The sequence below is a fragment of the Ictidomys tridecemlineatus genome, chromosome 1, assembly GCF_052094955.1.
Source record: "Ictidomys tridecemlineatus isolate mIctTri1 chromosome 1, mIctTri1.hap1, whole genome shotgun sequence".
Classification (NCBI taxonomy): domain Eukaryota; kingdom Metazoa; phylum Chordata; class Mammalia; order Rodentia; family Sciuridae; genus Ictidomys; species Ictidomys tridecemlineatus.
This window is the reverse complement of record NC_135477.1, coordinates 211,378,239-211,404,206: the sequence shown is the minus strand read 5'-3', so window position 1 is coordinate 211,404,206 and position 25,968 is coordinate 211,378,239. Positions and strand designations below refer to the sequence as shown.

The window sequence follows — 25,968 nt, the reverse complement described above, 5'->3', positions numbered from 1 at the left end:
TTCTCTAACATCCTCCAAAAGTGATCCTGCTATCTTCATTCCCTCCCATAATTATCTCATTTTTGTTTCATATTGTGAATGAGAGAAAAGTTGTTTGGGTTTTGATCAGAAGAGTGACATGTTCGAGAAAAGGTCACTCTGGAGTTTGTGTCCCATAAAGTGGAGAGGGGTGCCAGGGAGGAAGTGGAGGGATAAGTTAGGAGGCAATTAATCTAGCTAAAATACAACAGATCTTGGATCAGGGTGGTTTAGGTGGTGAGATTCTGCATATTTCACATCAGAAGAAAGCTTATTTGTGGGCAGAAGGGTATGAGGAGAAGACAAGTTTGCATTGGGATATGTTAAATTAGGGATATCACAAGGAAATCCATGTGAAAGTGTTTTGTGGTTAATACACTTAAAATCTGTGTATAGAAGTCTATTGAATTACATCCTAATGTGTTTCCTGAAGTGCAGTGCTCCCTTAAAAGAATGTGATGATTTAACTCTCTTGCTTTGGTATTGGTAACTGATTTTTTTTTTCCTTTTATCATCACTTGCCTTATAACACTTATGCTTTCAAACCTTCCTTGACTTTCCTAAGTTGATCCCTCATTCTTTGTATTCCCTAATATCTTTGTGATTTCTTCTTGCCATGCTTCTTTACACTAAATTCGACTTATTTTATACATTTCTGTCTGGTTTCCTTATGGAGCAGTGACTATCCAATGACTGCATTTCTAGTAAAGATTGTTGCCTCTAAAAGGGGAGTTAGTTAGTTCTGTGCATTTGGCAACTAGTTACTAACTAATATCACAGAGCAAATTGGCAGAGAAGGGTTTAGTAAAGGGTTCTAGGAATATCATATAAACCTCCACTAGCCCATGGTTACCTTGGTAAAGTTAGAAACAGGTGGCTCTCAAGGTCACGTGACACTGTGAAAATGAGAAAAATGGGAGTAAAAGCAGCACAGAGCCAAGTGGAGGGTTGGCAAAGTGGGGAGAAGGCTGGCTTTCAGCCTCTGTTTTCCCCCTCGCTAGGCCCCTTATGCAGCATACAACCGGATAACCACACATGGCATTCCTGCCTATGAAGGTCTCTGGGATAAGAGTAAGCACTCTAGGGTCTTTTATCCTGGCTCGGCTTCTAGATCTGCGGAAAGATAGAGTTTGACTGCCACAGCCTTTGAAACAACTACTTAAACATTATCACTTCACTCGGGTGCTGTGTTGTGTTTGTGTGTGTATGTGTGTGTGTTTGTACGTGCATGCACGTGAAGCCTTGAAATGCTTGAGAATTACAATTCTTGATAAACTTGAGTTCTAATTTGTTCCAGTGTTTCTTCTCAACAAACCAATGGTTGCCAAATTTTTAAAGCATTTTAAAATGCATTAGAGGAAGTGAGTCAGATGTGTTCTTCATATACAACAATGGAAGTACACTTAGTTCCAACTCATGAATACTGTGAAAAATTACGTTTTTTGAATAAATACAGGATGAAACTTTCAGGCTTTCAAAGTATCGGCTGTCTCTTTCCTTCCTAATCACATTAGATTGCTTCTGTAAAGTATGGAACACTGAGATGTTCTTTAAAGCCAGCTTTTCAAAAAAAGAAACATGAGCTCCTGTCTCTTGCATTTCCGATTGGTATTCTCTCATTTTGAATTTTGCCAGTTCACACAAGTCTGTGTCTCAAGACAAGGCTCACCTTCTCCCAGATTCAGTTAGTTTGTTCCTCTTGCTGATGATTGCCATGTATAGAAGAAGAAAAAAAAAAAACTAATGATTTTCTTTTGGCACTGTTCCTCATCTCTTGTGGAATATGAGTGATTTTGTTAACTCCAAGGAAAGAGTAAGCTCAGTCTCCTAGAGGTGGCCAGATTCTATTCCTGAGCATCACAGGGATGTGGAGAATAGCTGACATTTGCTAAGATAAACTCTTTTAAGAATGACACTGTTGCTTTATTTTTCCCCCCAGTCTGCATGGTGAAAAGAACTCTTCATTTCACTGAGGTGAAAAGTGGGTCTGTGAGTGGAGCGACTTTCTTAAAAAAAAAAAAAATCAGAAACCAATTACTTGATATGCAGAACTGCAAGCTTCATTCTCTTAACGAAATCAGTGCAGTGTGCACCGCCGTTAACCTGAAGAAAGCCGCTGACAGCTCTTGATTACGCTAGAGGTGGAAGGACCCAAACTTGCAGGATCCCCCTCCCCCTCGAGAGGTTGTTAGTCCAGTCCTTTAGAGAGGTTCGTTTTGGCTCTCTGTCATCACCAGGACGCTGGCAGGGAATGTGTGTCATGGTTACAATAGAGTGTGGTAACATATAACAACCATGAAAGCCCAGCGGGAAAGGCTACAGATTCCGGGGCTGACCTTGGAGTAAGTATTGTCTGTCTTTAATATTTTAATGCTTTCTGCATGGCACTAGCTTTCCGGGCGACCAATAGCTATTTAGCATTTGTTTGTAGTGACAGCCTCAGAGCACTGCAGTGTGAGGTGGAGGAACATGTCTTAAATGCATGGCATTTGGTTTCAGCTAATGTGCAAAGCCAGACCCAGCATTTTGCATTGCAGTCAGAGGAAAGCACTGCTGCATATTTAAAGTTACTAAGTAAACCTCAGTTCTGGAAACATCTTAACAGCTCATTGTGAAAGAATGTCTCAGTAGGCCATGGTGTATCTGTCTTTTTCTCTTTCTATCTTACTGTTTGTTTATCCTCATGATGTCTGTTTCTAAAGAAAGGTCTCTGTCTGCATGGAATAATAGAAAACATTACAATGGATTAGAGTGCAAGGAAAGGGTTATTTGTGACAGTCATTAGATATGATCCATGTTTTATCAGTGCAACAGAATATTAATGAACTGGAGTACATTTAGCATCCTCTCTGCAGAGTCTCCAGCCACTGCATACAGTGTTTACCTAGTTGAGCTCTGTGTTTGCTTAGCTGTTTTTTTTAACCCATTAACTCATCTCACTGCCTTCTGATTTGATGTAGCTATGTGAAAATGTCCACATCTAATTTGTGGCGCAGAAGTTAGACATCTGGGATGCAGGAAGTGTCAGCAAATTTTTATTTTAAATCTGTTAGTTAAAGATGCAGAAGCTGTGGGTTAGTCTGTGCTGGTACATTTAAAATAATAAACAGTAAATTATAAATCTCATAGAAAAATATAAATATCCCTTTTTCTCATTTACAACACAGATATGATACTATAATATTTTCGTGAAATCTGTACAGTCCCTATGATCTTATACTGGGCTACCTTCAGGAAGAGACTGCAGGAAGAGAGATGTGCCCAGTTCCAAGTATTAATTATTCCTCTCAAATTCTATAGATGCATCACATAAGAGGAATTATTAAGAATTAATAATTAAATTAACAAACTTATAAAAGCACAATATTCTGAAATGAATACTTTTTAAATCAATCCTTGCTCCAAAACTGTGCACTGATTTTACACTAATGAGGATCTCACTTATGAAAAGTTAGAAGGCTTTTAGAACCTTCTTGGTAGATGTGACATTCATCATAATATAGATACAGACATTATTTACCCTTCGTCATTGGTTTTTCTCATCTTCAACCTCGCCCTAGCATTCAACCCTTGCTATCCGTGTGGAATATTTGGGTGATCTATGCTTCTTCCACTTCCTCTTTCTCTCCCTTACACTCTGGAGACCCACCTGAGAGAGCCATAGTTCTGTATTAAGACCCAGGAGCATTAACCCCAGATTGGCTTTTACCTCCAGTTTTTGTGCCACTTCCTTGATTTCTTCAGACTGACTTAGTAGATATCAGTTCATCTTCATCCTTTATTTTTATTTTGAGTATCTCATCCACATTAAGAGGACCATGAGACGTTATAGTTTTTCTTTTGTACAATACAAATTTAGTATAGCAGGCATTCCATTTTATAATGTGGAAGATTGAGGTTTGCCACAGGTTTCATGACTTTGCCAATGGTGACAGGACAAAGGAGTCAGCTAACACAAGGGTTGCTTGGATTTTGATTTGTTATCTGACCACTCCCCCTTGGTTTAGCCTCAGCCCTGGTAGACATAATTGTTAAATTAGAAGAGTGTACACAGTAGAATAGAGGATCACTCTTATATGTAATGTTAGCATGTGATTTACTTTGAACACTTTGTTTACCTTGAAATGTAAAATTACTCTTAAGTAAGCATAGCTAAAGTTGCATTCATTCATGAAGCTAGTCTTTGAGTAAATTTAGCTTCTTACCACTGCAGAGAATTGTTACAATGAGAAGTCTTATCACTGATTTTATTAAAGGCAGATTTGATATGTATATTTTTAGTTGTTTAGGGACCTTATAAAAGGGCCCTAACTCACAGACCAAATGTATAGAATAGTTTTTGGATGTTCCCTCTTGAAACATTATAGTTTTTCTTTCAAGAGAGTTGATTCCATAGGCACAGAAGCTATGGGTCATTCATTACATGAGCATATTTTATACTCTGTAGATGCAATTCAGAATTTCCCATCTCTGTTATCAATGACACGGGGGGTAGTTACTGATTCCTATTTCAGAATGGAAATCCTAGACCTGAGATACCACATAAACAGGTATTTCAGAAATTAACAAGTCATTAATTTATGACATCTATGTGCCTCTGCCTGGCTTTCCAATTTCTGGAAAAAAAGAATGTTATTGTGTCTTTCTTTTGTTCTTTTTACTTTTTCTGTGTTTAATTTAAGCATAGTTTGCCTCATAGATACTTCTTAGCACATAACAAATGCGTTTTCCGCTTGGAGACAGGGAGTGGCGTCAGTACCTATGAGTGTCTGTTTTAGGACTGGAAAGGATAGATAAGACTGTACAGTACTTAGATAAAAGGACAGACATATCATTGGGCATCCTGAGAACTTTCCAATGAGCTGTTAAGTTTGAGTACTATTAAGTTTACCTCCCTAGACTAAGGAGGTCAATTCCTTAGTTTGCCAAGTACTGGCACTAAACCAGAGAATGACTTAAAAAGTTATCAAACTTTTTTGAAATACTTTATTAAGTAAAATAAAGTGTTTTGAGCAAAAATATTATGATAGATTTTAAGACAAACACATCCAACTCTCAACTATCCATATAAAGGGAGATAAGGATAGCATTAAGAATTTGCAAATGATAGTAAGCCCAGATTTTAGTTTGGTCACTGTTGTCAATGCTCTGTGGCAGGGAAGGACACAGGTTGAAATAGCCACTGTAGCTCTATTCTATGTCTGTTCTCTAAAATAAGAAAGCATAGCGTGATGTGGAGTCAGAATGTTCTATTAGAAGCACACTGCACTGTAACACAAGTATCCATTACTTACTTCACCCTCAGAGTTGGAAGCAGAATACCTATTTCTTAGTTTTATTCTTCCAGGTAAAAATAGTTGGGAATTCACTAGTATCAAATCTATACTTTGATAAATCTGTTGACAAAATTCCAGTAAGTAAGGAACCTAATTTAAGTTACCTCCCTAACAAAGAGGAGATATGGGGCCAAAGGAAAAAAAGTAATGAGCTCTATTCCAACCACCCTGAGATGAATATTTGAGAGTTGGTTGCTGAATATGCTTGGTGGTTGGGATGAATTAGTGGCAGGAATTACAGTGGTTCATTGATAGTTGAATTTATAAAAGCATCTCTAGAAAGTAAAATAATTCATAGCTACATATAGGAATTTTAAGTATTTGCTATGAGTATCAGCATAAGCAGAACCTTGTATCATCACTCCTGAGGATTAAAAAAAAATTATGTTGGGTCTTTATTATAAGGAAGACCCACTTTTCCCTGCAAGGTACTAAATATATCTATTTTATATGAAAATGTTAGTTACTTTGCTTTTTAAAAACTACAGTATATTTAAGCCAAATCTTTATTTTCATTGCCTGCTAACCTCTTTAGTTCTGCTATGGATTTACTGGAAGAGAGTATACCCAATATAAAACGAATCCGGATTTTCTTTGATGCAAAAATCACATGTCCAACGTATCTGCCAAGTTGCTTTGTGACAAAGAAAAGGCTCAAATAAAAATGGCAGCTGTAGTTTTTAAAATGTAAATTTCAGCAGGAAGCCTTTAACTTGTTCTGTATTTTAGAGCTGAAAAAGGGCAAGTGATTAGATGATGACCTTAGTCATATTGATAATCATGCCACAGTGATTCTGGCTTAAAGGGAACACGGTCCCTTCAATGCGCTGTGCTATTTTTAATGCAATCATTTCTCCCACTTGGAATGACATTATTTTAACTTGCAGTCTCACTCCAAGGAGCCTGAGTCCAACCCCATCCAGCCCAGGCAGTCCTTGTAGTCCTCTCTTCGCTTTTCACTTTTGGAGGTAAGCATTCTGCAGGGCCTGCCAGGACTGCTTAGTTTCTGTCCCCCTAGGCCCACCACATTTATCTGCGCATTCTGAACCCTGGGATACACACCCAATAGCTTTTCAATTGTTGCCCTCCAGTTAATCTAGAGTGAGGATACTGGTTGAATTGTTCAGTCCGTGACTTAAAGGCTCACGGAAAAATGGGCTTATTCCACGTAGAATATTTCACTTGGTGTTTTGTGGTTAGTTGTTTGACTTCTGTGTCTATGTTACAGTTTTTCTTATTGCTTTCTTAGGAAATGGTTTGCACTAAATTTCATAAGTTTTGATCCATGTCTTATAATAATGCAATTTATTACAACTTTTAGAAAATATTTCCTAATTGATGTTAGAGTATCATAGTTGTCACAGACTATTTTGTACTCTGCCCCCTCACTCATAGACGGATTTAAATTCATTTTTCTGTTTTACAGAAATTTTCCCAAGGAACTCTTCTTGCATTTTCATATAGGTTATTACAAGAATACATAATAGGAAATACTGTTAGTACTATATTATGGTACATATATTCTTAACAGACTTTTTGTGTTGAATATGGCAGGTCACACAATATTGAATCAGAAGATATATATAGAATACTCAGCATCCTTCTCCATTTTTTAAACATAATTTTTATAACTTGATTTTTTAATTTACTATATGTAGTGCTGAGGATTTAACCCCAGTGCCTCAAGCATGCTAGGCAAATGCTCTACCACTGAATTATTAAAACCCCAGCCCCTGTCTACTTTTTTTTTTTAATCATAAGGAAGAAAGTAGAATCAAACTTTTTGTTGATGAGAAGGGCAACTTAAATTATTTTTATTAATTAACACTCTATTTTATATATGCAAATGAAAAAAATGTGCCATTTATGCCCAGTTCCTTTAAAATACTAACTTACAAGCTTTGGATGGTATCAGTGGGACAATTTCACACATTTGTTTCTCTCATATTCCTAAAATAAGACTGCACTGAAATCTGTAAAGAAAGATTGACTAGGGAATTGAATTAATGACTTTCAACTTTGGTCCTGCTCTTCTGCTGATGGGATTACATTTATTTGTTATAAAAGTGACTTTCAACACAAAAGTTCTGTTTAATAGCTTTTGTAAAGCATCCTCTGAATGGAATCAATCTTAAAGCATGGGAATATTTTCTTCTCTATCTGGAGAATTCTATTGCTCTTATAATTTGTCTGTTTCTGGTGAACCAATCACAAGAAATTGAAGTGTCTTTTGAAACTTTTCCCTCCAGTGTATCATGTCTTCATTAAATACTTAGATTTCCTTCTGTTTCCTTCCTGAAGACAGTAGGCTTCAAAATGAAGATGTTGTCTATAGTAGAGGAAAAAAAAAGAATTTGATGAAATGCTGTGAGCGCAAAGGAGGGTGATGTTCTGAAGAGTGCATTAGAGAAAAGCTTTATGGAACTGGTTGTGTTTGAGTGGACCTTGGAAAATTTGGGGTGTTCATTCTCAGAGGGGTATGGGAAGGACAAAATCAGAGTGAAGAACAAAATCAAGGAGGTAAGAAAATATAGTATGTTGTAGAAATACTGTGGGCTGCTGAAACATAGGTGGGTAGTGTGGAAGAAAACCATGGAATTATAGAGGGAATGCTATACATTTAAAAATAAATTTGGGACCATGCCATTTAGGACTTTGAGTTGTAAGCTAAATGTTTGACTTATATTTTTTAAGCTTTCAGGAGTCTTAGGTTTTTTGTTTGTTTTTGTTTTATTTTGTTTTTAAATAGGGAAATGACCAGTTTGAGCTTAGAGTGAGGAAATATATCCCTGTAGTATTGAGAGTATATTGGATTTTTGGCAGAAACTCCAAGTAGGATGCTGGTGCTGAATTAAAACAGTTACTGTGCATGAAGTTACAAGTTTCAAAGTACTTTATAGTTGGCCAAATAGTTTGCATAATTTTATTCAATTTAAGCCACCCAACCCTACTGAGATAGAAAGGAATATTCTGTTGACAGGTGGGAATGCTAACACACACAGAGATTAAGTAGTTTAACTACAGCCTAGGACTCAAAAATGAAGCCTTGCGTCATTCCACTGTGACTAACTTAAGCTGTCCATACTACTTTGATGATATTATATTGAATATTAATGACCTCGTTTAGGTAGACCTTGTGACCTCCTGTAGTCATTTTTGTTTCCTTAGTATTTCACTCAATACGTGGAATATAATGCTTGAGGAATATTTATTAGGGGTGAAAGACAAATAGAAGATATATAAGTTATTTTACTACTAACAAATTGGCCACCAAACGAAAGTATAATGATGACTCAAATACAAGCAAATTGTACTTTTCACTCAGACATAGGTTTTGGGAGAGGATCTGATCTAAAGTCATTTAGGAATCAGGAGGCCTAGGCATCTACTTGTAGCTAGTGAGAAAGAAAATAGCACTGAGGATGGTATACTGTCAAACCTAGACGTGGCGCATATCATGGCCACTAACACTCCATTGCTAGAATGTAATATTATGACCACACCTAATGAAAATTGGCCTACTTGGAGCTAGAAAAAGGAGGAAATATGTTTGGTAACTTGTTAGCAATCTTTGGCCCAGAGGTTAACAAAAGACAAGTGTACATAGTAGGTGTTCAGTTGGTAAATTTCAACAAGTAATTGAAAATGAGATTTCTAACTTAATGACTTGATTGGAACCCAAGAGAGCAAACTTAGGGAGGGAGGACAACAGTGAGGAGTCATGCCTTGAACACATTGAGACAGTTCTGGGTGGGCTTATGTGGTTGGAAGCTCAGAACTGAGTGTTTCTGTTAGTATACCCTGATACTATAAATTGTAGGAATTCAAACATACTTGTGGCAGGTGTGGTGGTGCACACTTGTAATCCCAGTGGCTCTGGAAGCTATGGGAACAGGATCACAAGTTGAAGGTCAGTCTCAGCAACTTAGAGAGGCCCTAAGCAACTCAGGGAGACCTCTCTCTAAATAAAATATAAACAAGGGCTAGGGATGTGGCTCAGAGGTTAAGTGCCCCTGGGTTCTTAAGAAAAAGTGTAATCCAAAAACATTTTTATACCCATATACAAGTCTTTACCCCTGCCCTCTTTGTATTTATTTCAGCGAATCCATTTTTTTCTTTGTTCCTTTTCTGTGAGTGGGGCTTGAAGGTCTAGGAGAGAGTGACAGTAGTGCCCTTTTGAGGTGCTGACATGGAGGGTTTCTAAATATGGCGGTGGAAGATTCTATTCTTTTCATAGTAAAGCCCTGGAGGCAGCAGTGCTGAGACCTGAGTCAGCTCTCCAACTCCAGCAGGCCTCTGTGGACTTCTCCAGGTCAGGCTTCCTGAAGCGTGGCCAGTAATAAGAGATCTGCAATTTTCAGGGAACAAGACCAGGCTCTGCTGCATGGAGGTTCCAGCAAGGCAACTTTTGGCTCAGTAAAAATTTTCTGAGAAAGCTTTCTGATCAGGAAATGGGCTATCTCACCATACCATCAGTTTCAGAGAGCCAAGTGTCCCCTGAGATGGAATGATGTAGAGCACATTCTTACACTGAATGAGTATTAGACCACATTTTTCTCAAAGGTCCTGCCATCTTTAAATTCTGACCCATTTTAGAAAATCTTCCAACCACCTAAAGAAGGAAGCAAAATACATCATTCACAAGTGAAAATGCATAGGGTCCAAATATCATCAGTTACCAGTGTGACCGAGAGCACCGTAAAGACCTCATGGAATTGATGCACACCTCCACTTCTGAGTAGCCTCAGCCACACAGAGTTTCTCGTGATCCTCAGTTCTTAATAAATGGAGTACTGCTTCAGACCTCTTTATGTAACCATGGCATCAGTGCCTTCTGAGGAATGTGCGTATGACCTGTGACAGCTCTTAATCTGGACTGTGCTTAGATAGCAAGATTCCAAAGGAAGCCTTCACTTTACTTTCTGCGTGTCCTCCCTGGTACTTAATGTGTCTCTCCTCAGTAGGGAAGCTGGAATATCTGGAGTGTGTCCTGTTACTCAGTGATCATATTTCTGTGGTGGATCATCGATGGGGCTTCCTGTTTCCCCTTTGTCCCCCACCCCCCAAGTATGACAGCACGGAGCACCTGCTGCCTTCCAACACACTTCCTCTCTATTTTACTGCTCCATGCTTTTCTCTTTTCTCTCCACTGGTTCCTGGAATCTCAAGGTGGTAAGCACACTCAGCTATGCCAGAGTTGGCAGAGATAAGGTACCCTGTTTCTTCTCATGTCTCCCAGATCCCTCTCTCCTGTTTCAGCTGTGACTGAAAACACACATGCCACGTTGCCGGTAGTGGGTAGCATTAGCCTCAGTGAAGAGTATTGTCATTGTGCTATAAACACCACGAGACACGTTTTGTCTATTTTTTCACACATGTCTTCACAAAACCTAAAATAGTGCCTGACACACACAGGAGAGACTCCATAAATATGTATTGATTGAATGAATGACTGTGTAACTGCCTGGAACTCAAGCCTGTTCTGATGTTTTCACCTGTGTTCAAACCATGACATACCGTCGTACATTAGGGGTGTTTTGAGAATAGTCTTGACATCTTGAGTGGTAGTTCTCATACTTTGATTCTTCCATAAATAGTAAAAAGTTATAGCCATCACAATATAAAAACTGACCAGGTAGCAATTATAAATAAAGCAAGGTTCAAGGATAAAGTAAAAAGGTATGATTGATGAAAGGAAGACCCCAGAGTATATTAAAGACTATGCTTGGCTAGAGCCAAGGACAGAAAATGATCTTGAAGTCATGATATGTCACATGCTGAAAAGGAATGATAGATAGAATATAGTCTCCATGGGGCAGGGACCTGTGCATTCCATTTATAGCCATCTCCCTTGCACTTGTAACAGCACTTACTGTATATGGAGAGTCCGAGGGTTTCAATGGTTTGACTTAATGGCTTGTTGACTCTTTCATAATATAGAAGTGGTACATGTTCAATAGAAACATTTATTTGAATTTTCAATTTGTATTCTTTCCTGGGCTAGCAAATACATGGTAGGACACTCCCTAGTGATGCTGGGGAGGGGCCAGTGAGCTGTAGCTTCTGGTCGGCCCTGTGATCATATGGGGAAATAATGGAAACTCCACTGTGTTGCTAAACTGTGAGGTTCGATAGATTAAATGTGTTAAATCTGTTTCTATTAGAATCCAACCCCACTATAATTTGAGGGCCATTAGTACTAGATACTAAAGATATTAATTAGTTGTCAATGAATGTGCTTTAAAGCAAGTAAATTCTGAATTGGAGATTTGGGGGGATTACTTTTGAAACAGGAAAGCCTTCAGTGAATCTGCATTTGCTCCTGGTAATATTCTGTCTCTGCTGGGTCTCTGCTGCCCTTTCTCTATGAGGCTTCTGTTCTCCAGACCAGCACAGAGCCCCACCTGCCTTCATTCATTCACGTTACTTGACCCACTTGAGCTTTTTGAGTTTGTGACCCCACCAAACTGAGTCATGGTGCCTTAGTCAGTGTCAACATTTCCAACACACAAAGCTCTGTGACCTTGGGCAAGTTGTGAACTTCTTGGGGTCTGTCTTCATCTATGAATCCTCTACCTTAGTGAAAACATGGGAACGGCAGCTTATTGATGTTCAGTGTGGTCACTGTGTATAATGAAGAAGAGGACCTGTGGTGGTCTCAGTGTGGTGGTCAGGGAAGGTAGACAGTTACCATAACAGGAAGGGCATCAAGGACAGTTGTCACCTAATCTAATCTTGCCAGAGCTGGTGCATTGTCCTGTTGTTATTAGATATCCACAGCTGCCTGAATCCCCTTCACTTCACTGGTTGCCATGGTGAGGGTGAAGTCTATTCACGAAACACATGGCAGCATGTGCTGATTTGGGGTCTCCTCCTCATTGGGAACCTGTGAGTGGGAAAGTCACCTGAAGGTTAAGCCACTGAACTCTTTTAGCTACCTTTTATTTATTTTTTTTTTAGGATGAGTAGAACCATTTGTCCTTTTTATTTTCTCTGTTTTTCCTCCTTTCACTTTGTGGAAAACATTGAGAACATCTGAAGAAGCTGGTACCAGATGGTAATTTTTCCGTACTCTGAAGATACCAGGACTTTTGTGAATGTGATGGTTTAATGAATTGCTTTCTGCATCCCTGAATTTTAGTTCTGAATTGGTTTTTTTAGGACCAAATCTGTATAGTACTGTACTTGCGAGGAATGTCTCTGCAAAAAGAGAGGAGCTGGGTAATGATACCATGCTTGCCCCATGTGTGTGAGTGAAAGGGCTGAGGAAGGTTGGCACTCTAGACATCACTGGGATGGTGGCAGGAAAGGTATGCAGGAGTCAGTTAGCACTTCTCTTTGCCCCTCCCTCACCTGGTTTCTGCAGGTTCTGACACTGGGAGACTTTTGTTGCTTGTAAGAATGCAAAAAAAAAAAATAAAAATAAATAATAAGAGTGAGATGGAGGAGACTTCAAGGGGAAGCAGCAGTGGGGAAGGATGTATATTATAAATTTATAGCAGAAAGATGCTTAGATTAATTTACTTCAGTTTTTGTTTTGGAATGTTATTTTTTGAATGGATATCATAAGCTCATCTGGCATAAATTTGCAGAGCATACTTAGGGCACAGAGTCTTCTGAGATCAGATGGTGAGCAGAACTGTCAAGGCGTTTGGGGGTCACTAGAGCATGCTAGTGCTTACAGAACCCTAAGGCTTTGAGCATGTTCCAGATCCGGAGAGCCATTCTGACCCTGTGGTGTTTGTCCTGATGGTTCGAAATTTTTCTCTCATGTCCTCACCTTTCCACAATCACTCTTTTGTTTTGTTTACTGACTTGGGTTAGAGGCCAACATTATTAGCCCAAACATTTGTATATACAGTGAGTAGCTCCCAAACATTTGTATATACAGTGAGTAGCTCAACTTCAGCATTTATAGAGAGCTACTTCTGTGCCTGGTGATGGTCTTGATGCTTCTCATACACTCACTCTGTGCCTGGAAAGCAGATTTTAAAAAAAATTACAAATAGGGAAGGTGAGGCACACAGAGACACTAGTCTGTCATGACCACACATTTCTGTTTGCCCAGGTGCTGATGGATTTGTGCTCTTGTCCAAGTGTGATTATTAAAAGTGTATCTCTTTCACTTTCAAACCCTCCAAGCTTGAACAACAAATAATATATATATATATATATGTATATTTCCCAGTGTTTGAAATGTGGCCTGATCTCTTTTTTGCTCAAACATCTGGTTGGAGAGCCTGTGCTCCTGTTCTGTGTACAGGGCCACACTGTCCACACGTCTTCCCTGCGGCTTGCAGTCATTTTAGGTTTCCTTCTACAATACAATATCTCCTCGGTAGGGGGTGCCATTCAGTCTGGAGCACTTCCACTGGGTTCCCTATAGAATTTCATTCTTTATTGAGGGTGTGCTTGGGGTGGGGGGGTAGGAACATGTTTTGCCTTGGGGAGCCCTCCATTTCCTTCCTAGGTTTTTTTGTTTGTTTGTTTTGTTTTTAGATAGAGCCGAGATGACACAGTGAGGGTTAAAAATTGGGTTCATTTGGAAACCAGGCCAGAAACACTGGCAGCTCTTAAGTCCTCATTGCTCTAACCTGAGCACCATGTCCCTGTTCCCTCATACAGGGCTGGTCTGCTGCCCCTAGAGTGAAAGTGTCCTCATGGTTGTTGACAGGTTCAGAGGGTCCTTTAAGTCCTTGCTAGGAGCCAAGACCCTTCCTTTGTCCCCCCATTTTTAAACATTCCTTTGGCTCCAGTAGCTCAGAGTATTCATTCATTACTGTACAATCTTTTCTGGGTCAAATATTGTGACCGTTCAACTTAACTTTTTGAATTTCGGTTTTAGAATATATTGAAATTATTTTATGGAATCTTAACATCTTATCTCTTACTGACTATATCTTCTTGGAACATAGGAAGAAAAATTACTTTGCCTTGTGTGTGTGTGTGTGTGTGTGTGTGTGTGTGTGTGTGTGTGTGTGTGTGTGGACACGAGTGTATGCACATATGTTGGGGGAAGGCTTTGTCCCAGGTTCCATTTTGTGACTAGGAAAAAAAAAAGACATTTCCCATCATTTTTGAAAGCCGGTTTCCTACATTTTAAAAATGTGGATACAGCCATTAACACCCACCCTGTTGATGAGAGAATTAAGTTGTGATATTCTTGGAAAGCATAAGATGGGGATGCTAATGTGAAGCACAGAGGTGTCTCAGTGAGAAGAGTAACACAAATGCAGAATTGAAAAAAAATATTAAGTTTCTCCAGCAGTAACATGGATAATAATACCTCTTGGAGGTGTTATGAGAATTAATTAGGTAACATTTGCAAAATGTTCCAAGATGAGTGTTCTGTTTTATTATTATTAGCTTCATATTGTTCTCGGAAACTCCGAGTTCCAAATGAACTACAAAATCTGACCTTGATATCAAGCAGGTTGCATATTCTAATTGAACATGACAATGAATGATGAGATATTATGAAACTGGGATAGCAGCACTGACAGTTGTGGGTGAAAAGAAGATAAGCTAAATTTCATGGATTCTTATGCTTTTCTACTTTTTTTTTTCCCCATGACAATTTACTTAGCTGAATCATTACCAGCTCCAGTTAATAAAACATTAGGAAGGCACCCCAAAATGAGAGAGACGTTTATTTGCTTGATGTAATATTGGAATTGTTTTTTCTCTCCTCTTTATATAAAATACAGATTAGGCTCCACCCACCTGAATCAGGTTCTCAGTCCAAAAATCATCTTTAAATCTTCCCCCTATCAAATGTTTTTAACATGTGCACTCATATACACAGGAAGGGGTGGGGTGTCACCCATTGGGATGTCCTGTTGTTCTTACCATCATGGTGGGTGCTACTCATCATCTCTACCCTTAGTCAGAGCTACTATCATTCATTCCTAAATTTTTGTGGAAGCCTCTTGGCCTGTCCTCTTCCTTCAGTTTAACTTTGCTCTCCTACAGTGTGCCTCCCTCCAGCTCTCAAGTCACCTTTCAGGAATATAAGTCATTCTCCTCTTCTCAGAACCTTCCAACAAGCCTGGGCATGGTGGCACATGCCTGTAATCCCAAAGACTCAGGAGGCTAAGACAGGAGGATTGCAAGTTCAAAACCAGCTGCAGCAATTTAGTGAGACCCTGTCACAAAATAAAATATAAAAATGGGTTGGGGATATGGCTCAGTTGTTAGATGCCCCTGGGTTCTGGGTACTGGGGAGTACCATTAAAAAAACAAAACAAAACAGAACCCTTCTATCAGGTGTCCACAGTCACCCACAACCTGGAAGGGCTTCCTGCTATCCCTCACTCTCTGGTCATATTCGACTCTTCTTTTTCTTAATTGTTCCAACCAACCATGCTACCATGTAAGGACCTATTATCCCTTTTATCTGGAACATTCTTCTCATACCCCTTCATTTTTAAAAAATTCCAAACATTCCCTCCCCCCAAAAGTTGAAAGCTTCATTATAACCAACAGCATGTTTCCTTTGATTTACCCTTCCCACATTTGTTTTTTTTAACCCTTTCTTCCCAGTCAGCTTCTATTTGTATGTCATTTTTTTAAAGTATTTTTTTCTTTACTAAGTTATTTGAGAGTAATTGCAGATACTTAACTCCTAAATATTTAAGAGTGCATCTTCTAAGAACAAATACATTCTCCTTCATAGCCACATTATCATTATTATACACCAAATACTGAGTAGTAGTAATATAGTGCATCAGTTGTGCCAACAAAGTTATCTATAAAAGTTCTGATTTGGGCTGGGGATGTGGCTCAAGTGTTAGCGCGCTCGCCTGGCATGCGTGCAGCCTGGGTTCGATCCTCAGCACCACATACCAACAAAGATGTTGTGTCCGCCGAGAACTAAAAAATAAATATTAAAAGTTCTCTCTCTCTCTTTCTCTCTCTCTCTCTCTCTCTCTCTCTCTCTCTCTCTGTTCCTCTCTCTCCCTCTCTCCTCTCTCACTATCTCTTAAAAAAAAAAAAAAAACATTCTGATTTGTTTGCAGAGCTGAGCATCCAACCCAGAGCCTAGGGCGTGTTAGGCAAGCACTCTACTACTGAGTTATAACCTTACCCCAAAGTTTTATTTTTTAAATCTAGAATATAATTAGAAATAATATATTTCATTGAGTTGGCATATCTGTAATCTCCTTTGGTTTAATTTTTTTTCTTCTCATTTCCAAACGTTGATATTTTTGTGCATGCTACTGTTTTGTAGACCATCCTACAATCTCAATGTGTCTGATGGTTTCTTCTTGCTTACATTCAAGGTAGACTTTTTTTTGGCAAGGACAGGTGGTGACGTCTTCCACATCGCATCACATCAGGAAACCTAAAACCTAGTGTCAGTCAGATTTTTCCTATGGGTGACACTGTTTTTTCTTTATTTAATAATTTCTAGGGTAATAATTTGAGTCCTTGTAAATATTCTTTTCTCACCAAGCATTCACCTAGTAGGTTTTGCATTCATTGATGACCTTATTTGAATCCGTTTCTACATTGCAGTTTATCATAATTTCTATTAGTATAATAACAGAATTAGTCTCATTCTGTTATCTAGTTGATATTCTTCAGTTAAAGCAGAATTGTTCCTCATTCACCTCCCCCCACTTTTAGGAATCTTACTATTGACTCTTGAATTTTAAAAAGAAAAAATAGAAAACAGATATATATTTAGTGCATAATGATCCATGCCCATCATACCTCTTTTTTTGGGGGGAGGGGGTTTATGTTGTCCTAGAATTCACCAGTGGGAAGTCTTTTAAGCTGACCCTCGGGTCCTTTTGACATGGCCGTATTAGTCTCTGCGTGTATCCTCATTTTATAGCACAACATGATGTTCTGGTTGTCCAGAACAGCCAGAGGAACGCCCCCATGTTACCCAAATGGTTCCCTCCTTCACTCTTTACTGTTTGTGCTAAATGTCACTTGAGCAGAGCAGGCTTCCTCAGCCACTGTGAGAGCACCTACTACCACCACCTCTTTTCCTTGCTTCATGATGCTTCCTGCAGTAAATGTCCCCCTTCAATATATGATGTTTGTTTGTTTTTTATCATTCAAGACTAGAATGAAACCTCCGAGCTGGCAGGCGTTTGCCTGTTTTGTTTACTACTGAATCTTTAAGGTCTGATGCAGTGGTAATGCTCAACAAACGCTTGTTGATGCAATGATTGGGTGAATTACCCCTTCCTTGGGTCTCTGTCAAGCCCTTCCAGATCAGCTGCTGCTGTTTTTTAAATTTTCTGACATTGACATGAATCAGACCGAGTGCCAGGGGTTCACAATCATTCATCTGGAGTTCATTGCAATTTTGCTTTGAGTAGTTCCTCTGCCTTTGGATTCTGGGGGTATTCAGAACTGTTACTAACAGTGCATTTCAAATGACACTTACTGCAAGCACTTGGCAGTTGACAGTGGAAGCATTTATGATGAAGTTCCTCCTTCTCCGGCTTCTCTGAACAGAAGGTCTAGCTATTTTAGAAATTAAAAAATGAAACATTTGACTATGTTAGATTTTTCTGCATGGAATCTAATGCTGGAAACTAACATTTGAGCAGAATACAGATTTTATTTTCTAAAGGAAAAAAAAAAAAGTTCCACACATAATACCTTAAAAGCCTTCATGGGACTTGTAAAGTATAAGAGTTGGATCTTGTCTTCAAAGAATTTCTATTCTAGCTCAGATGATGTGAATTAAGAATATAGGGCAGGAATTAATGGTTCATGTATTTGATGCATGTTGAGCTGAACGGTGGTTCCAGAGATATCAGATCCTAACTAGAAAAACCTGTAAATGTTACCTAACTTGGGAAAAGACTCTTTGCAGATGTGATTAATTTAAGGATTTTGAAATGGGGAGATTATCCTGGATAATCCTGATGGGCCCTAAATCCAATCACAGGGTCCTTATGAGAAGAGGCAGAGGAGATTTGACACACAGCAAAGCTTAAAGAGGCAAGGAATAGATCCTTTCCCAGAGCCTCCAGGGGAGCATGGCCTGTTGACACCTTGATTTTGGCTTCTTGATACCAGTGTCAGACTTCTTGCCTCTGGACCATCAGAGAGGGAATCTCTGTTGTTTAAGCTGCTTTGTTGGTGGTAATCTGTTATCCCTAAGACACAAGTGCAGTGTAAGCTGTACCTCCTCTCCTTTTTATTTTGATCATCAAATGACCCTGTGATGGTAGCATGGTGGGTACATTTGCATCCCTTTACAGGAAAAGGAGCAAGGACTGAGAGTTACTGACTCGAACCAGCTTTTCTGATTCTTAGTCTGGGGTTTCTTTCACTCCAATGCCCTGCCGCCTCCTGCTAATTCTAGCCAGCTATCAGCCAAGAATGCTCCTGATGATAGTTCATAAGACCTGGATAGGCCTCTGTGTCCAGAAAGATCAGGGACAGACATGTATTTGTTGTGGGAACGTGAGAGCATTCTTCAAGAATAAAGATAAAGACCTGGAAGATAACCAGCCTGTTTCCCACAGTCCAGGGGGCTTACTCTCTCTATTTTAACCTTTAACCTTTAATAACCAGCTGCTTTAACCTTCCAGATTTTAGATTCCTTTGAGTGCAAATGTCTGTATGTCTGCGTGGAGGAAAATACCTTGCTGTCTCATTGGCAGAACATTGTAGTCCCCTGATGAAATCAGAGTTTCTATGTGCAGGATGACTTCCTCCCATTTACATGGAAAAGGCCTCTAGGTAAGAGCCACAGACTGCCATTCCAGCCCTCCAAGGCATTAACCATTTCTGGACAGCACTCAATTTGGCTCACCCTTTCTCCCTGGCAGAGGATGAAATACTCTTGTGGGTAAAGCCTATTACAGGAATCATAGTCCTAACAGTCTGCCCTTCTGCAACCAAGTTCTTACTGCAGTGACAGAACCTTCACGTTACGTTCTGATTTTCTCAATGGTCATTTTGTTTCTATGAGCGAGGCATGGTCCTGAAGAGATACAGATTAGAAGGATTCTCCACTCAAGGAGCTCTCAGACTTGCATGGGAAATAGTCAGGAAATCAGTATGATTGCAAGTGCTAGAACAAGTGTGGAGTCCGATGTTGTGTCCTCTACTCACACAACAGGAAAAGAGAGCAAGGTATTTGCTGTGTGGGACTCAGCAGGGTCCTCCAGCTAGTGGACAGGTTAGAGGCTCCTTAGAGGATCTGGGCAGTTACCATGCCCACAAGTGTGGATCTGAATGTGTGGGGTTTGATAAGGATTTATCCATCCTACCTGCCCCCTTTATGGAGAATACAGTACTATCTAGGAGCCTTGATTTGGCTCCATTTGTAGCTCCAAGTGAGATGAAATAGAGCATGCACAATTCCTTTTATCAGTTTCTTGTATCACTTTTAGTAGCCAAGGGAATTTTCAATTCCCTTTCATCTGTGTTCTTCTATCAATAATAACTGGTGGCCTACAGGGAGCTAAAGTTTCTAGGTGTTGCACAGAGAGTGGAGGACTGAGAGAGAGATTAAACGAAGCCACGGAAGTCCATGCCCACCTCCTCTGTGGCAACTCTGATATAGTTGGTCTTTGTTTTGAGAATTGACCTTGTTAATGTCAGAAATTTTTTTAGTACATCCTGAAGTGATCTCTTAATTTGGTGTATCTTCTGTTAAGGAAAATAAAGAAAGTAAGTCACCAAGAATTTCAGATCATTTAAATATATATTTTATTGATCACAATAGCAGCTATGTGTTTTGGGAAAAATATTCCTGTTTCTAAGTATGACTGTTCAGTCTATTTTGCTCAGGTTCCTCATTGTAGCTTCTTGGGCATGAATCACTGTTCTGTACCTTGGTATCTATATAAAGTTGTTCACATGGCTATAGTTTCAATGCATAAGGAAAAAAAAGATTATTACAGTTATAGAAGTAAATGAAATTCCATGTGATGCTGTATTATTTTGTGAAAACAGGACTAAAAATCTTTGGCTGAATATGTATATTGTAGTTTATTCAGTTCTGGGTGTAATTTATACATTCCAATGGAATCTTGAGAAAATTTATAGTAGTGATTGCAAAGGATTTGAACTCAGAACGTGGAACCTTATGATTATCCTGTCTTCTAAAGCATTTTCATTTCTATTTTCTGCTTCTTTGGAGCTTGAAAGTAGTTTTTTTTTTCAGTATAGAATCAATTGCCTTAACATAGTATCACTGTAAAATCACGTATAATTTTACATTGATTGCTTATTTTAAGACATTATTTTGTCATATGCACAGATTTGTGAGTTTGTGAATGAATATGAGAGAGGATACACTTTGAAATTATTGTGAACATTTTAGTGAAATACTAATATCACAAATAATCTTTCTAATTAGTGAAATGAACTCCTCCATACTCCTCTTCCCTTTGGTAGTCATACAGTTTCTTAGGTATGTCCAAATTTGGGTGTACTTTGAATGAGTTGTAATGAGAGTAACAACTACTAAAAGAGGTAAGTGCCTAAAATGCACCATTCTGGTATATTCTGTGGTTTAAAATAATTCCTTTGGAAGCCTGTCCTAAAGTACTTGAAAGATGCAGCAGATCAATCTATCGGTAAATACAATGGACACTGGTTAGGTTGCTGTAGGAGAAATATCAAGAAAGAAAGAGATTCTTATTTTATAGGAAATAATTTTGGTTTTAAGTGATAGTTTAGTTATGCCTAAGTACTTGGAAAAGATAAAACATGCAGAGTTATGTTATGAATGCCACGTGAGTGGTATAGTCAGAGATTATGGGGATTTAGGAGCAGGATTTGAACTTGACTATGAAGATCATTTAGGGTCAAAACAGAAGGGAGAAGAGAAGGTCATTGGAGATGAAGAGAGCAATAGCAGTCAAAGGAATGGTGGAGACATGCTCAAGGAGGATCAAGCCAGCTTGCTGGGGAATTCACATAAAGCCAGAGAATGAATAGAGGGCATTTTCATGGAAAAGTAAGGTTGGAAATAGATGATGTAGAGCATCTCAGATGCTAGTTTTGGACAGGTCTGTAGGCTTTTAGTTAAGAACACAGAAGATGGCATTTGAGTGAGATTTCTGCATGGTATGAATAGAATGGAGCAAGGAGAGGGCAGAAAAGAAGTAAAAAAGAACTGAGCTAGAAAGACAGCATTGAGAAAGGAACTCAAAGTGTTAGAAAATGGGACCTGCTGCAGCAGGGATGGAGGTGTTACTGGGGAGAATTGTGATACGTTGGAAGTAAGGACAAGGCACTGGAGTTGTAGCTCTGTGGTCGAGCTCTCCCTCAGCACATGTGAGGCACTGGGTCAATGCCCAGCACCACATAAAAATAAAAATAAATAAAATAAAGATACTATGTCCATCTACAACTAAAAGTATTTTTTACTAGGAAGGATAAAAATCAAGTTTGGAGATAATGGTTTCCCTTTTCAGGTGTTTTTGGTGTGGTGTAGCTTTGAAAATGATGGCCTGAAGCCATGTAGAAAGTAGAAAGGTCCAGCCAAGCCTGGGAGGGTGGTCAAGACTTCATGTCTAATGTGGATGAATATGTGGAGGGCTCAACAGAAATACAGAGGCCTCTTTAAAATTGGGAGTCAGGAGGCAGAAGCTGTGCAGAATCTACCTTGTTCCTATTGTTTGTGACTAAACTCAGGAAAACACGTAGGTTCTAGAAACAGGGACCAGCCGAGTCCTTGTTTACCTGGAGAAAACACGTTGGTTCTAGAAACAGGGACCAGCCGAGTCCTTGTTTACCTGGAGGACCAGTATAGGTGTGCTCAGCTACAACCTGCATGTAAGATTGCCTGGGGTGTAAGAATGGTGTTCTCATCTGAAGAAATACTTGAATGGCTTAAGTTTCAATTTGTGCCTCTGTGTTCTCTAGGTCCCATCAAGATGCCCTAAAAACCTGATAAAGGTATCTGATTGTGGGGACAGGGACACATTTTTCTGCTCCTTCTACCACTGTGATGGGACTGTTGAGCTAACCTGGGCCATGTGGGGTTGAAGACTGTAAACACATCAGGATGACTGTCAAGAGATCAAATGAGCTTGCTTTTGTAATCCTTTCTACACTTGAGATAGTGAAAGTTCTAACAATGATTTACTCAACTATAGGTGCTCTGCAGACATTGCTCGAGAATGTCATTAATCTTGGTGAGAAACAGTATTTAAGCCTGTGCTAGCCCTGTTGCTTGCAAAGCCATTAAGAGTACATGAATAAGCATGTGTATGGACACATTCTACTTAGAACAGTCCGAAGATTACCAGACAGGCGGTTAGCATGTATCTGACTTCATTGTGAAGAATAATACTGAATGTCATCAGCTTTAATTTGTCAAGGGAAAAATCATTGTCATGTACCAGTATGGTGCTAGAATTTTTATGTGTAGAAATCTTTTGAGGAGGAATAGATAGATACCTGTCTAACTTCTAGTTACTTGCAGGATGTGAAATTCTATTTAGCTGGCAAGACCTATTTCATCACTTCTGAATCACATCTGGGTGGCCAGATGTGAGTACCTATCTCTTAATAGTAGTATCTCACATGTGCCTATCTGGCAGAGGTTAAGTGCCCTTGGTGTCAAGGATGATCTGACAAGTGTAGCCAGCTGAAGCTATGACTTTAGATTGATGATGCCCCCTTCACTTGGCTGTTGGTCATAATTTATACCTATGCCCTTTGAAAAGAAAATTGAGTTGGTTTACAATGAAAGTATGTATATAAATTAGTACAAGATAAGAGAAAACTCAAATTTTACTCACAATGTGTGCCACTTGAGTAGGATTACTAATGTAATTGAAGTCTAGATTTAACTAAGAGTTTCCTGTAGTCGAGGCAAACAGTGAAACATGATTGGTCTAACTAAAGAAAGTGTTTTGTTATTGAAGCTCTGTGTCTTTTTTTTTTTTTTTAATCTGGGATTTTACAGTAAACATTTAAGGAAATGGCTGACAATCTTACACATTCGACAGAAAGGGTGAAAGTGTCTTATAAAATGAGTCCTGTTTATTATGATTCAGTGAACAGTCTGCATTTGTTGTGAGCACATTGCTGTCCAGCAATGAGTTAATTAATAAAGGGCTAAAACTAAAAGAAATGTGTGCTTAACATGTCTCTTTGTCTTTCAAATACAACTCTTCCCAGAATATTTTTGCACAGATTGAAGTAAACTACAGGTCTGGAATGAATGCTCTGGCTGGTCTTTGAAGGTGCAGGTTATTGTGGTTAACTGAAGAAGAAATCTGCCTGCTTTTGATGTGGGCTGTAAGCCTGAGGAATTCTAGCAGAAATAAAAGTTTCCTCTCACACAAGGAGGAGGACTGCAAAGGTGTCTGCTGGCTGGGCCAATGATTTGTTTGGTTTTGTTTCTATCAAGAAAGAACAAAGAATATATTAACCAAAAAAAAAAATAGTTTTGGACTGAGACCTCAAGCTCTGTGCAGTTGGGTATGGGAAAGAACCCTTGGGCACAAAGGTTTTAAAGGCAAAATGTTGCAACCTTTTGCCTTTTCCATGTACCTTATAACATAGTAGAGTGTGTGACTTTGAGTAGACTTTCTCATTACTAAGCCTTCTAGTATGAGTTATTTATAAAACAAAATCTAAAATAGCTGAATATATTCAGTTGATGGATATATTGATGCTTTATTTATTGGGGATTATAATTCAAAGTAGAAATTGTTGTTTTGGAAAGACATATGACTGTAAGACCAACACTCATTCTGGGGACTGCTAATACTAGGAAGTAGTTTTCCCTTTGACTACTTTTTTTATAAGATCCATTCAGAACTCTGTGTTGAAAGGATTCTCAGTGTTCATCTGGGACTTAGTGGCTGAAGATGCGGTACATTATCATCAGTACTTGCTGTCACAATGGTAGGGATGGGGCTCAGCACCTGTGCCATTAGATTTGCCAAAGGAAGTTTGTTCCCAGATACACTGTGATGCCAGCAAGGAGCCTGAGGAGTTCTAGCAGTAATAAAAGTCTGTATATTCATTTTCAGAGACGTTGTCCAAAAGCCTCAGATACTTGTAGAAGCCATTCCTACAGAGCTGTGCACCAAGTGCTTGTGTTCCTTCCCCCTAGGAATTGATTTGGACAGTTGACAGACAACACAGGCCAGGACCAGGTTTATTTTGCCCCATTGAAATTTGGGATTTCATTTTTCAAGAGACTCTCTGACCCACTTTGGTTCTGAGTGCAGCATAAAAGCATTGCTCCTAGGAAGCAAGAAAAATTCCAGTTCTCTGCCAAGATCACTTTGGCTCTGTAATTATGAAGTGCTCTCCAATTGAGAAACTCTTCTCACATACCAACTCTTAATTTGAGCCTCATGAAAGCCCAACAAGGTCATTCTTGCTGTTTACTTGAACTTTATGCTGCTATTTATTTGTTGATTGTGTTTGAGATAGTCTCAAAGTGATTTGAGGTCTCCCCCCCTTTTTTTTTGGGGGGGGTTACCAGGGATTGAACTCAGGGGCACTTGACCACTGAGCCATATCCCCAGTCCTATTTTGTATTTTATTAGAGACAGGGTCTCACTGAGTTGTTAACACCTCACTAAATTGCTGAGGCTCGCTTTGAATTCGCCATCCTCTAGCCTCTGCCTCACAAGCCACTGGGATTACAGGGGTGTGCCACAGTGCCCAGCCTGAGGACTCCTCTTTGAGGGACTAGGTAGAACAGAGAGTTTTGTTGATGTCATCCCCATTTTAAAGCAAAGAAGTTGGGATTTACAGAGATTAAGTAACTTGTCTTAAAGCCTCACAAACCAGAGTGTCAGGGCCAGGATCTGGTCTCTTGTTTAGTGATCCTGTGCATCTCAGCTTTTAGTAGAAAAAATGGCACCACCACCAGCACCCTTCACACCAGCAGCCTTGTCTCATTCTGAACCATGGGCATCACTGTGTGCAAAAGTGTGTGCTGGCCTTTGACGTCTCCATTTTTCTTTATGTCAGGAGACTGATGGGGATTGTACTAAGGATTTGGTGAAGTGTTTCACTGATGCGGAGGGTCTCTTAGAGAGGTACTTGAATGCTATGAATGTGTCTGGACACTGCTACCTATATATTAAGTAGCCATAAAAGAGTATTTAAGGATGACAGGAAATTTCTATTATTTGTCAAGGTGTGTATATCTGAGGCCATCATGACACTGTTGGTATCTCCTGTTGATAGTCAGGGAGAACTAGAGAGTCCTAAAAAAATGACATCAATAAAAATCACTTAAAGAGATGACATTAGAAACAAAACTCATGCTTCCCTTGAGAATGTCATATTGCAGCTAAGCCCAAACTCTGGGCTGTCTTGGCTAAGTAACTGCATCTTGCTTTGACAGCCTGTGGTTCTCCCTGGCTGCTATTTTGGCGGCAGATATCAGCACATCATTAATGCACATTCCCTCCTGTAGGAACTGACTGGACCACAGTTATGTTAGCTCATATTTTCCCCATCATTAAAGTGCCCATCTGCAATTTGTTTAAAGGAGTTTGCCAGCCTGCAAACCACTATTGGAATATTTTGCCCTTTTACTGGTGATTAATCTGCCTAGCTACACAGGATTCACTTTCTAGTCAGATTTAGTTTGAATGTCAATCTAAAATATATATATCTGGGAATGCTATCCCCTTTGTCAGAGTTA

General features: G+C 39.3%; 1 protein-coding gene across 12 annotated transcripts in view; it reads left to right on the top strand.

Annotated features, from left to right (window-relative positions):
* The window catches only part of Mast4 (microtubule associated serine/threonine kinase family member 4), a 554,645-nt gene that overhangs the window by 346,799 nt on the left and 181,878 nt on the right, over positions 1 to 25,968 (top strand). Inside the window, exons 1-2 of one of the 12 annotated variants that reach the window (XM_078015738.1) lie at positions 2,133 to 2,360; positions 6,242 to 6,322. The exons of 10 other annotated variants lie outside the window; for them this stretch is intronic. In XM_078015738.1, coding sequence (XP_077871864.1) covers positions 2,314 to 2,360; positions 6,242 to 6,322 — 128 coding nt within the window. In that variant the 5' untranslated portion in view covers positions 2,133 to 2,313. Of the gene's footprint in view, positions 1 to 2,132; positions 2,361 to 6,241; positions 6,323 to 25,968 lie in introns of those variants that run through there. One more of the 12 variants, XM_078015754.1, reaches the window with a different exon arrangement.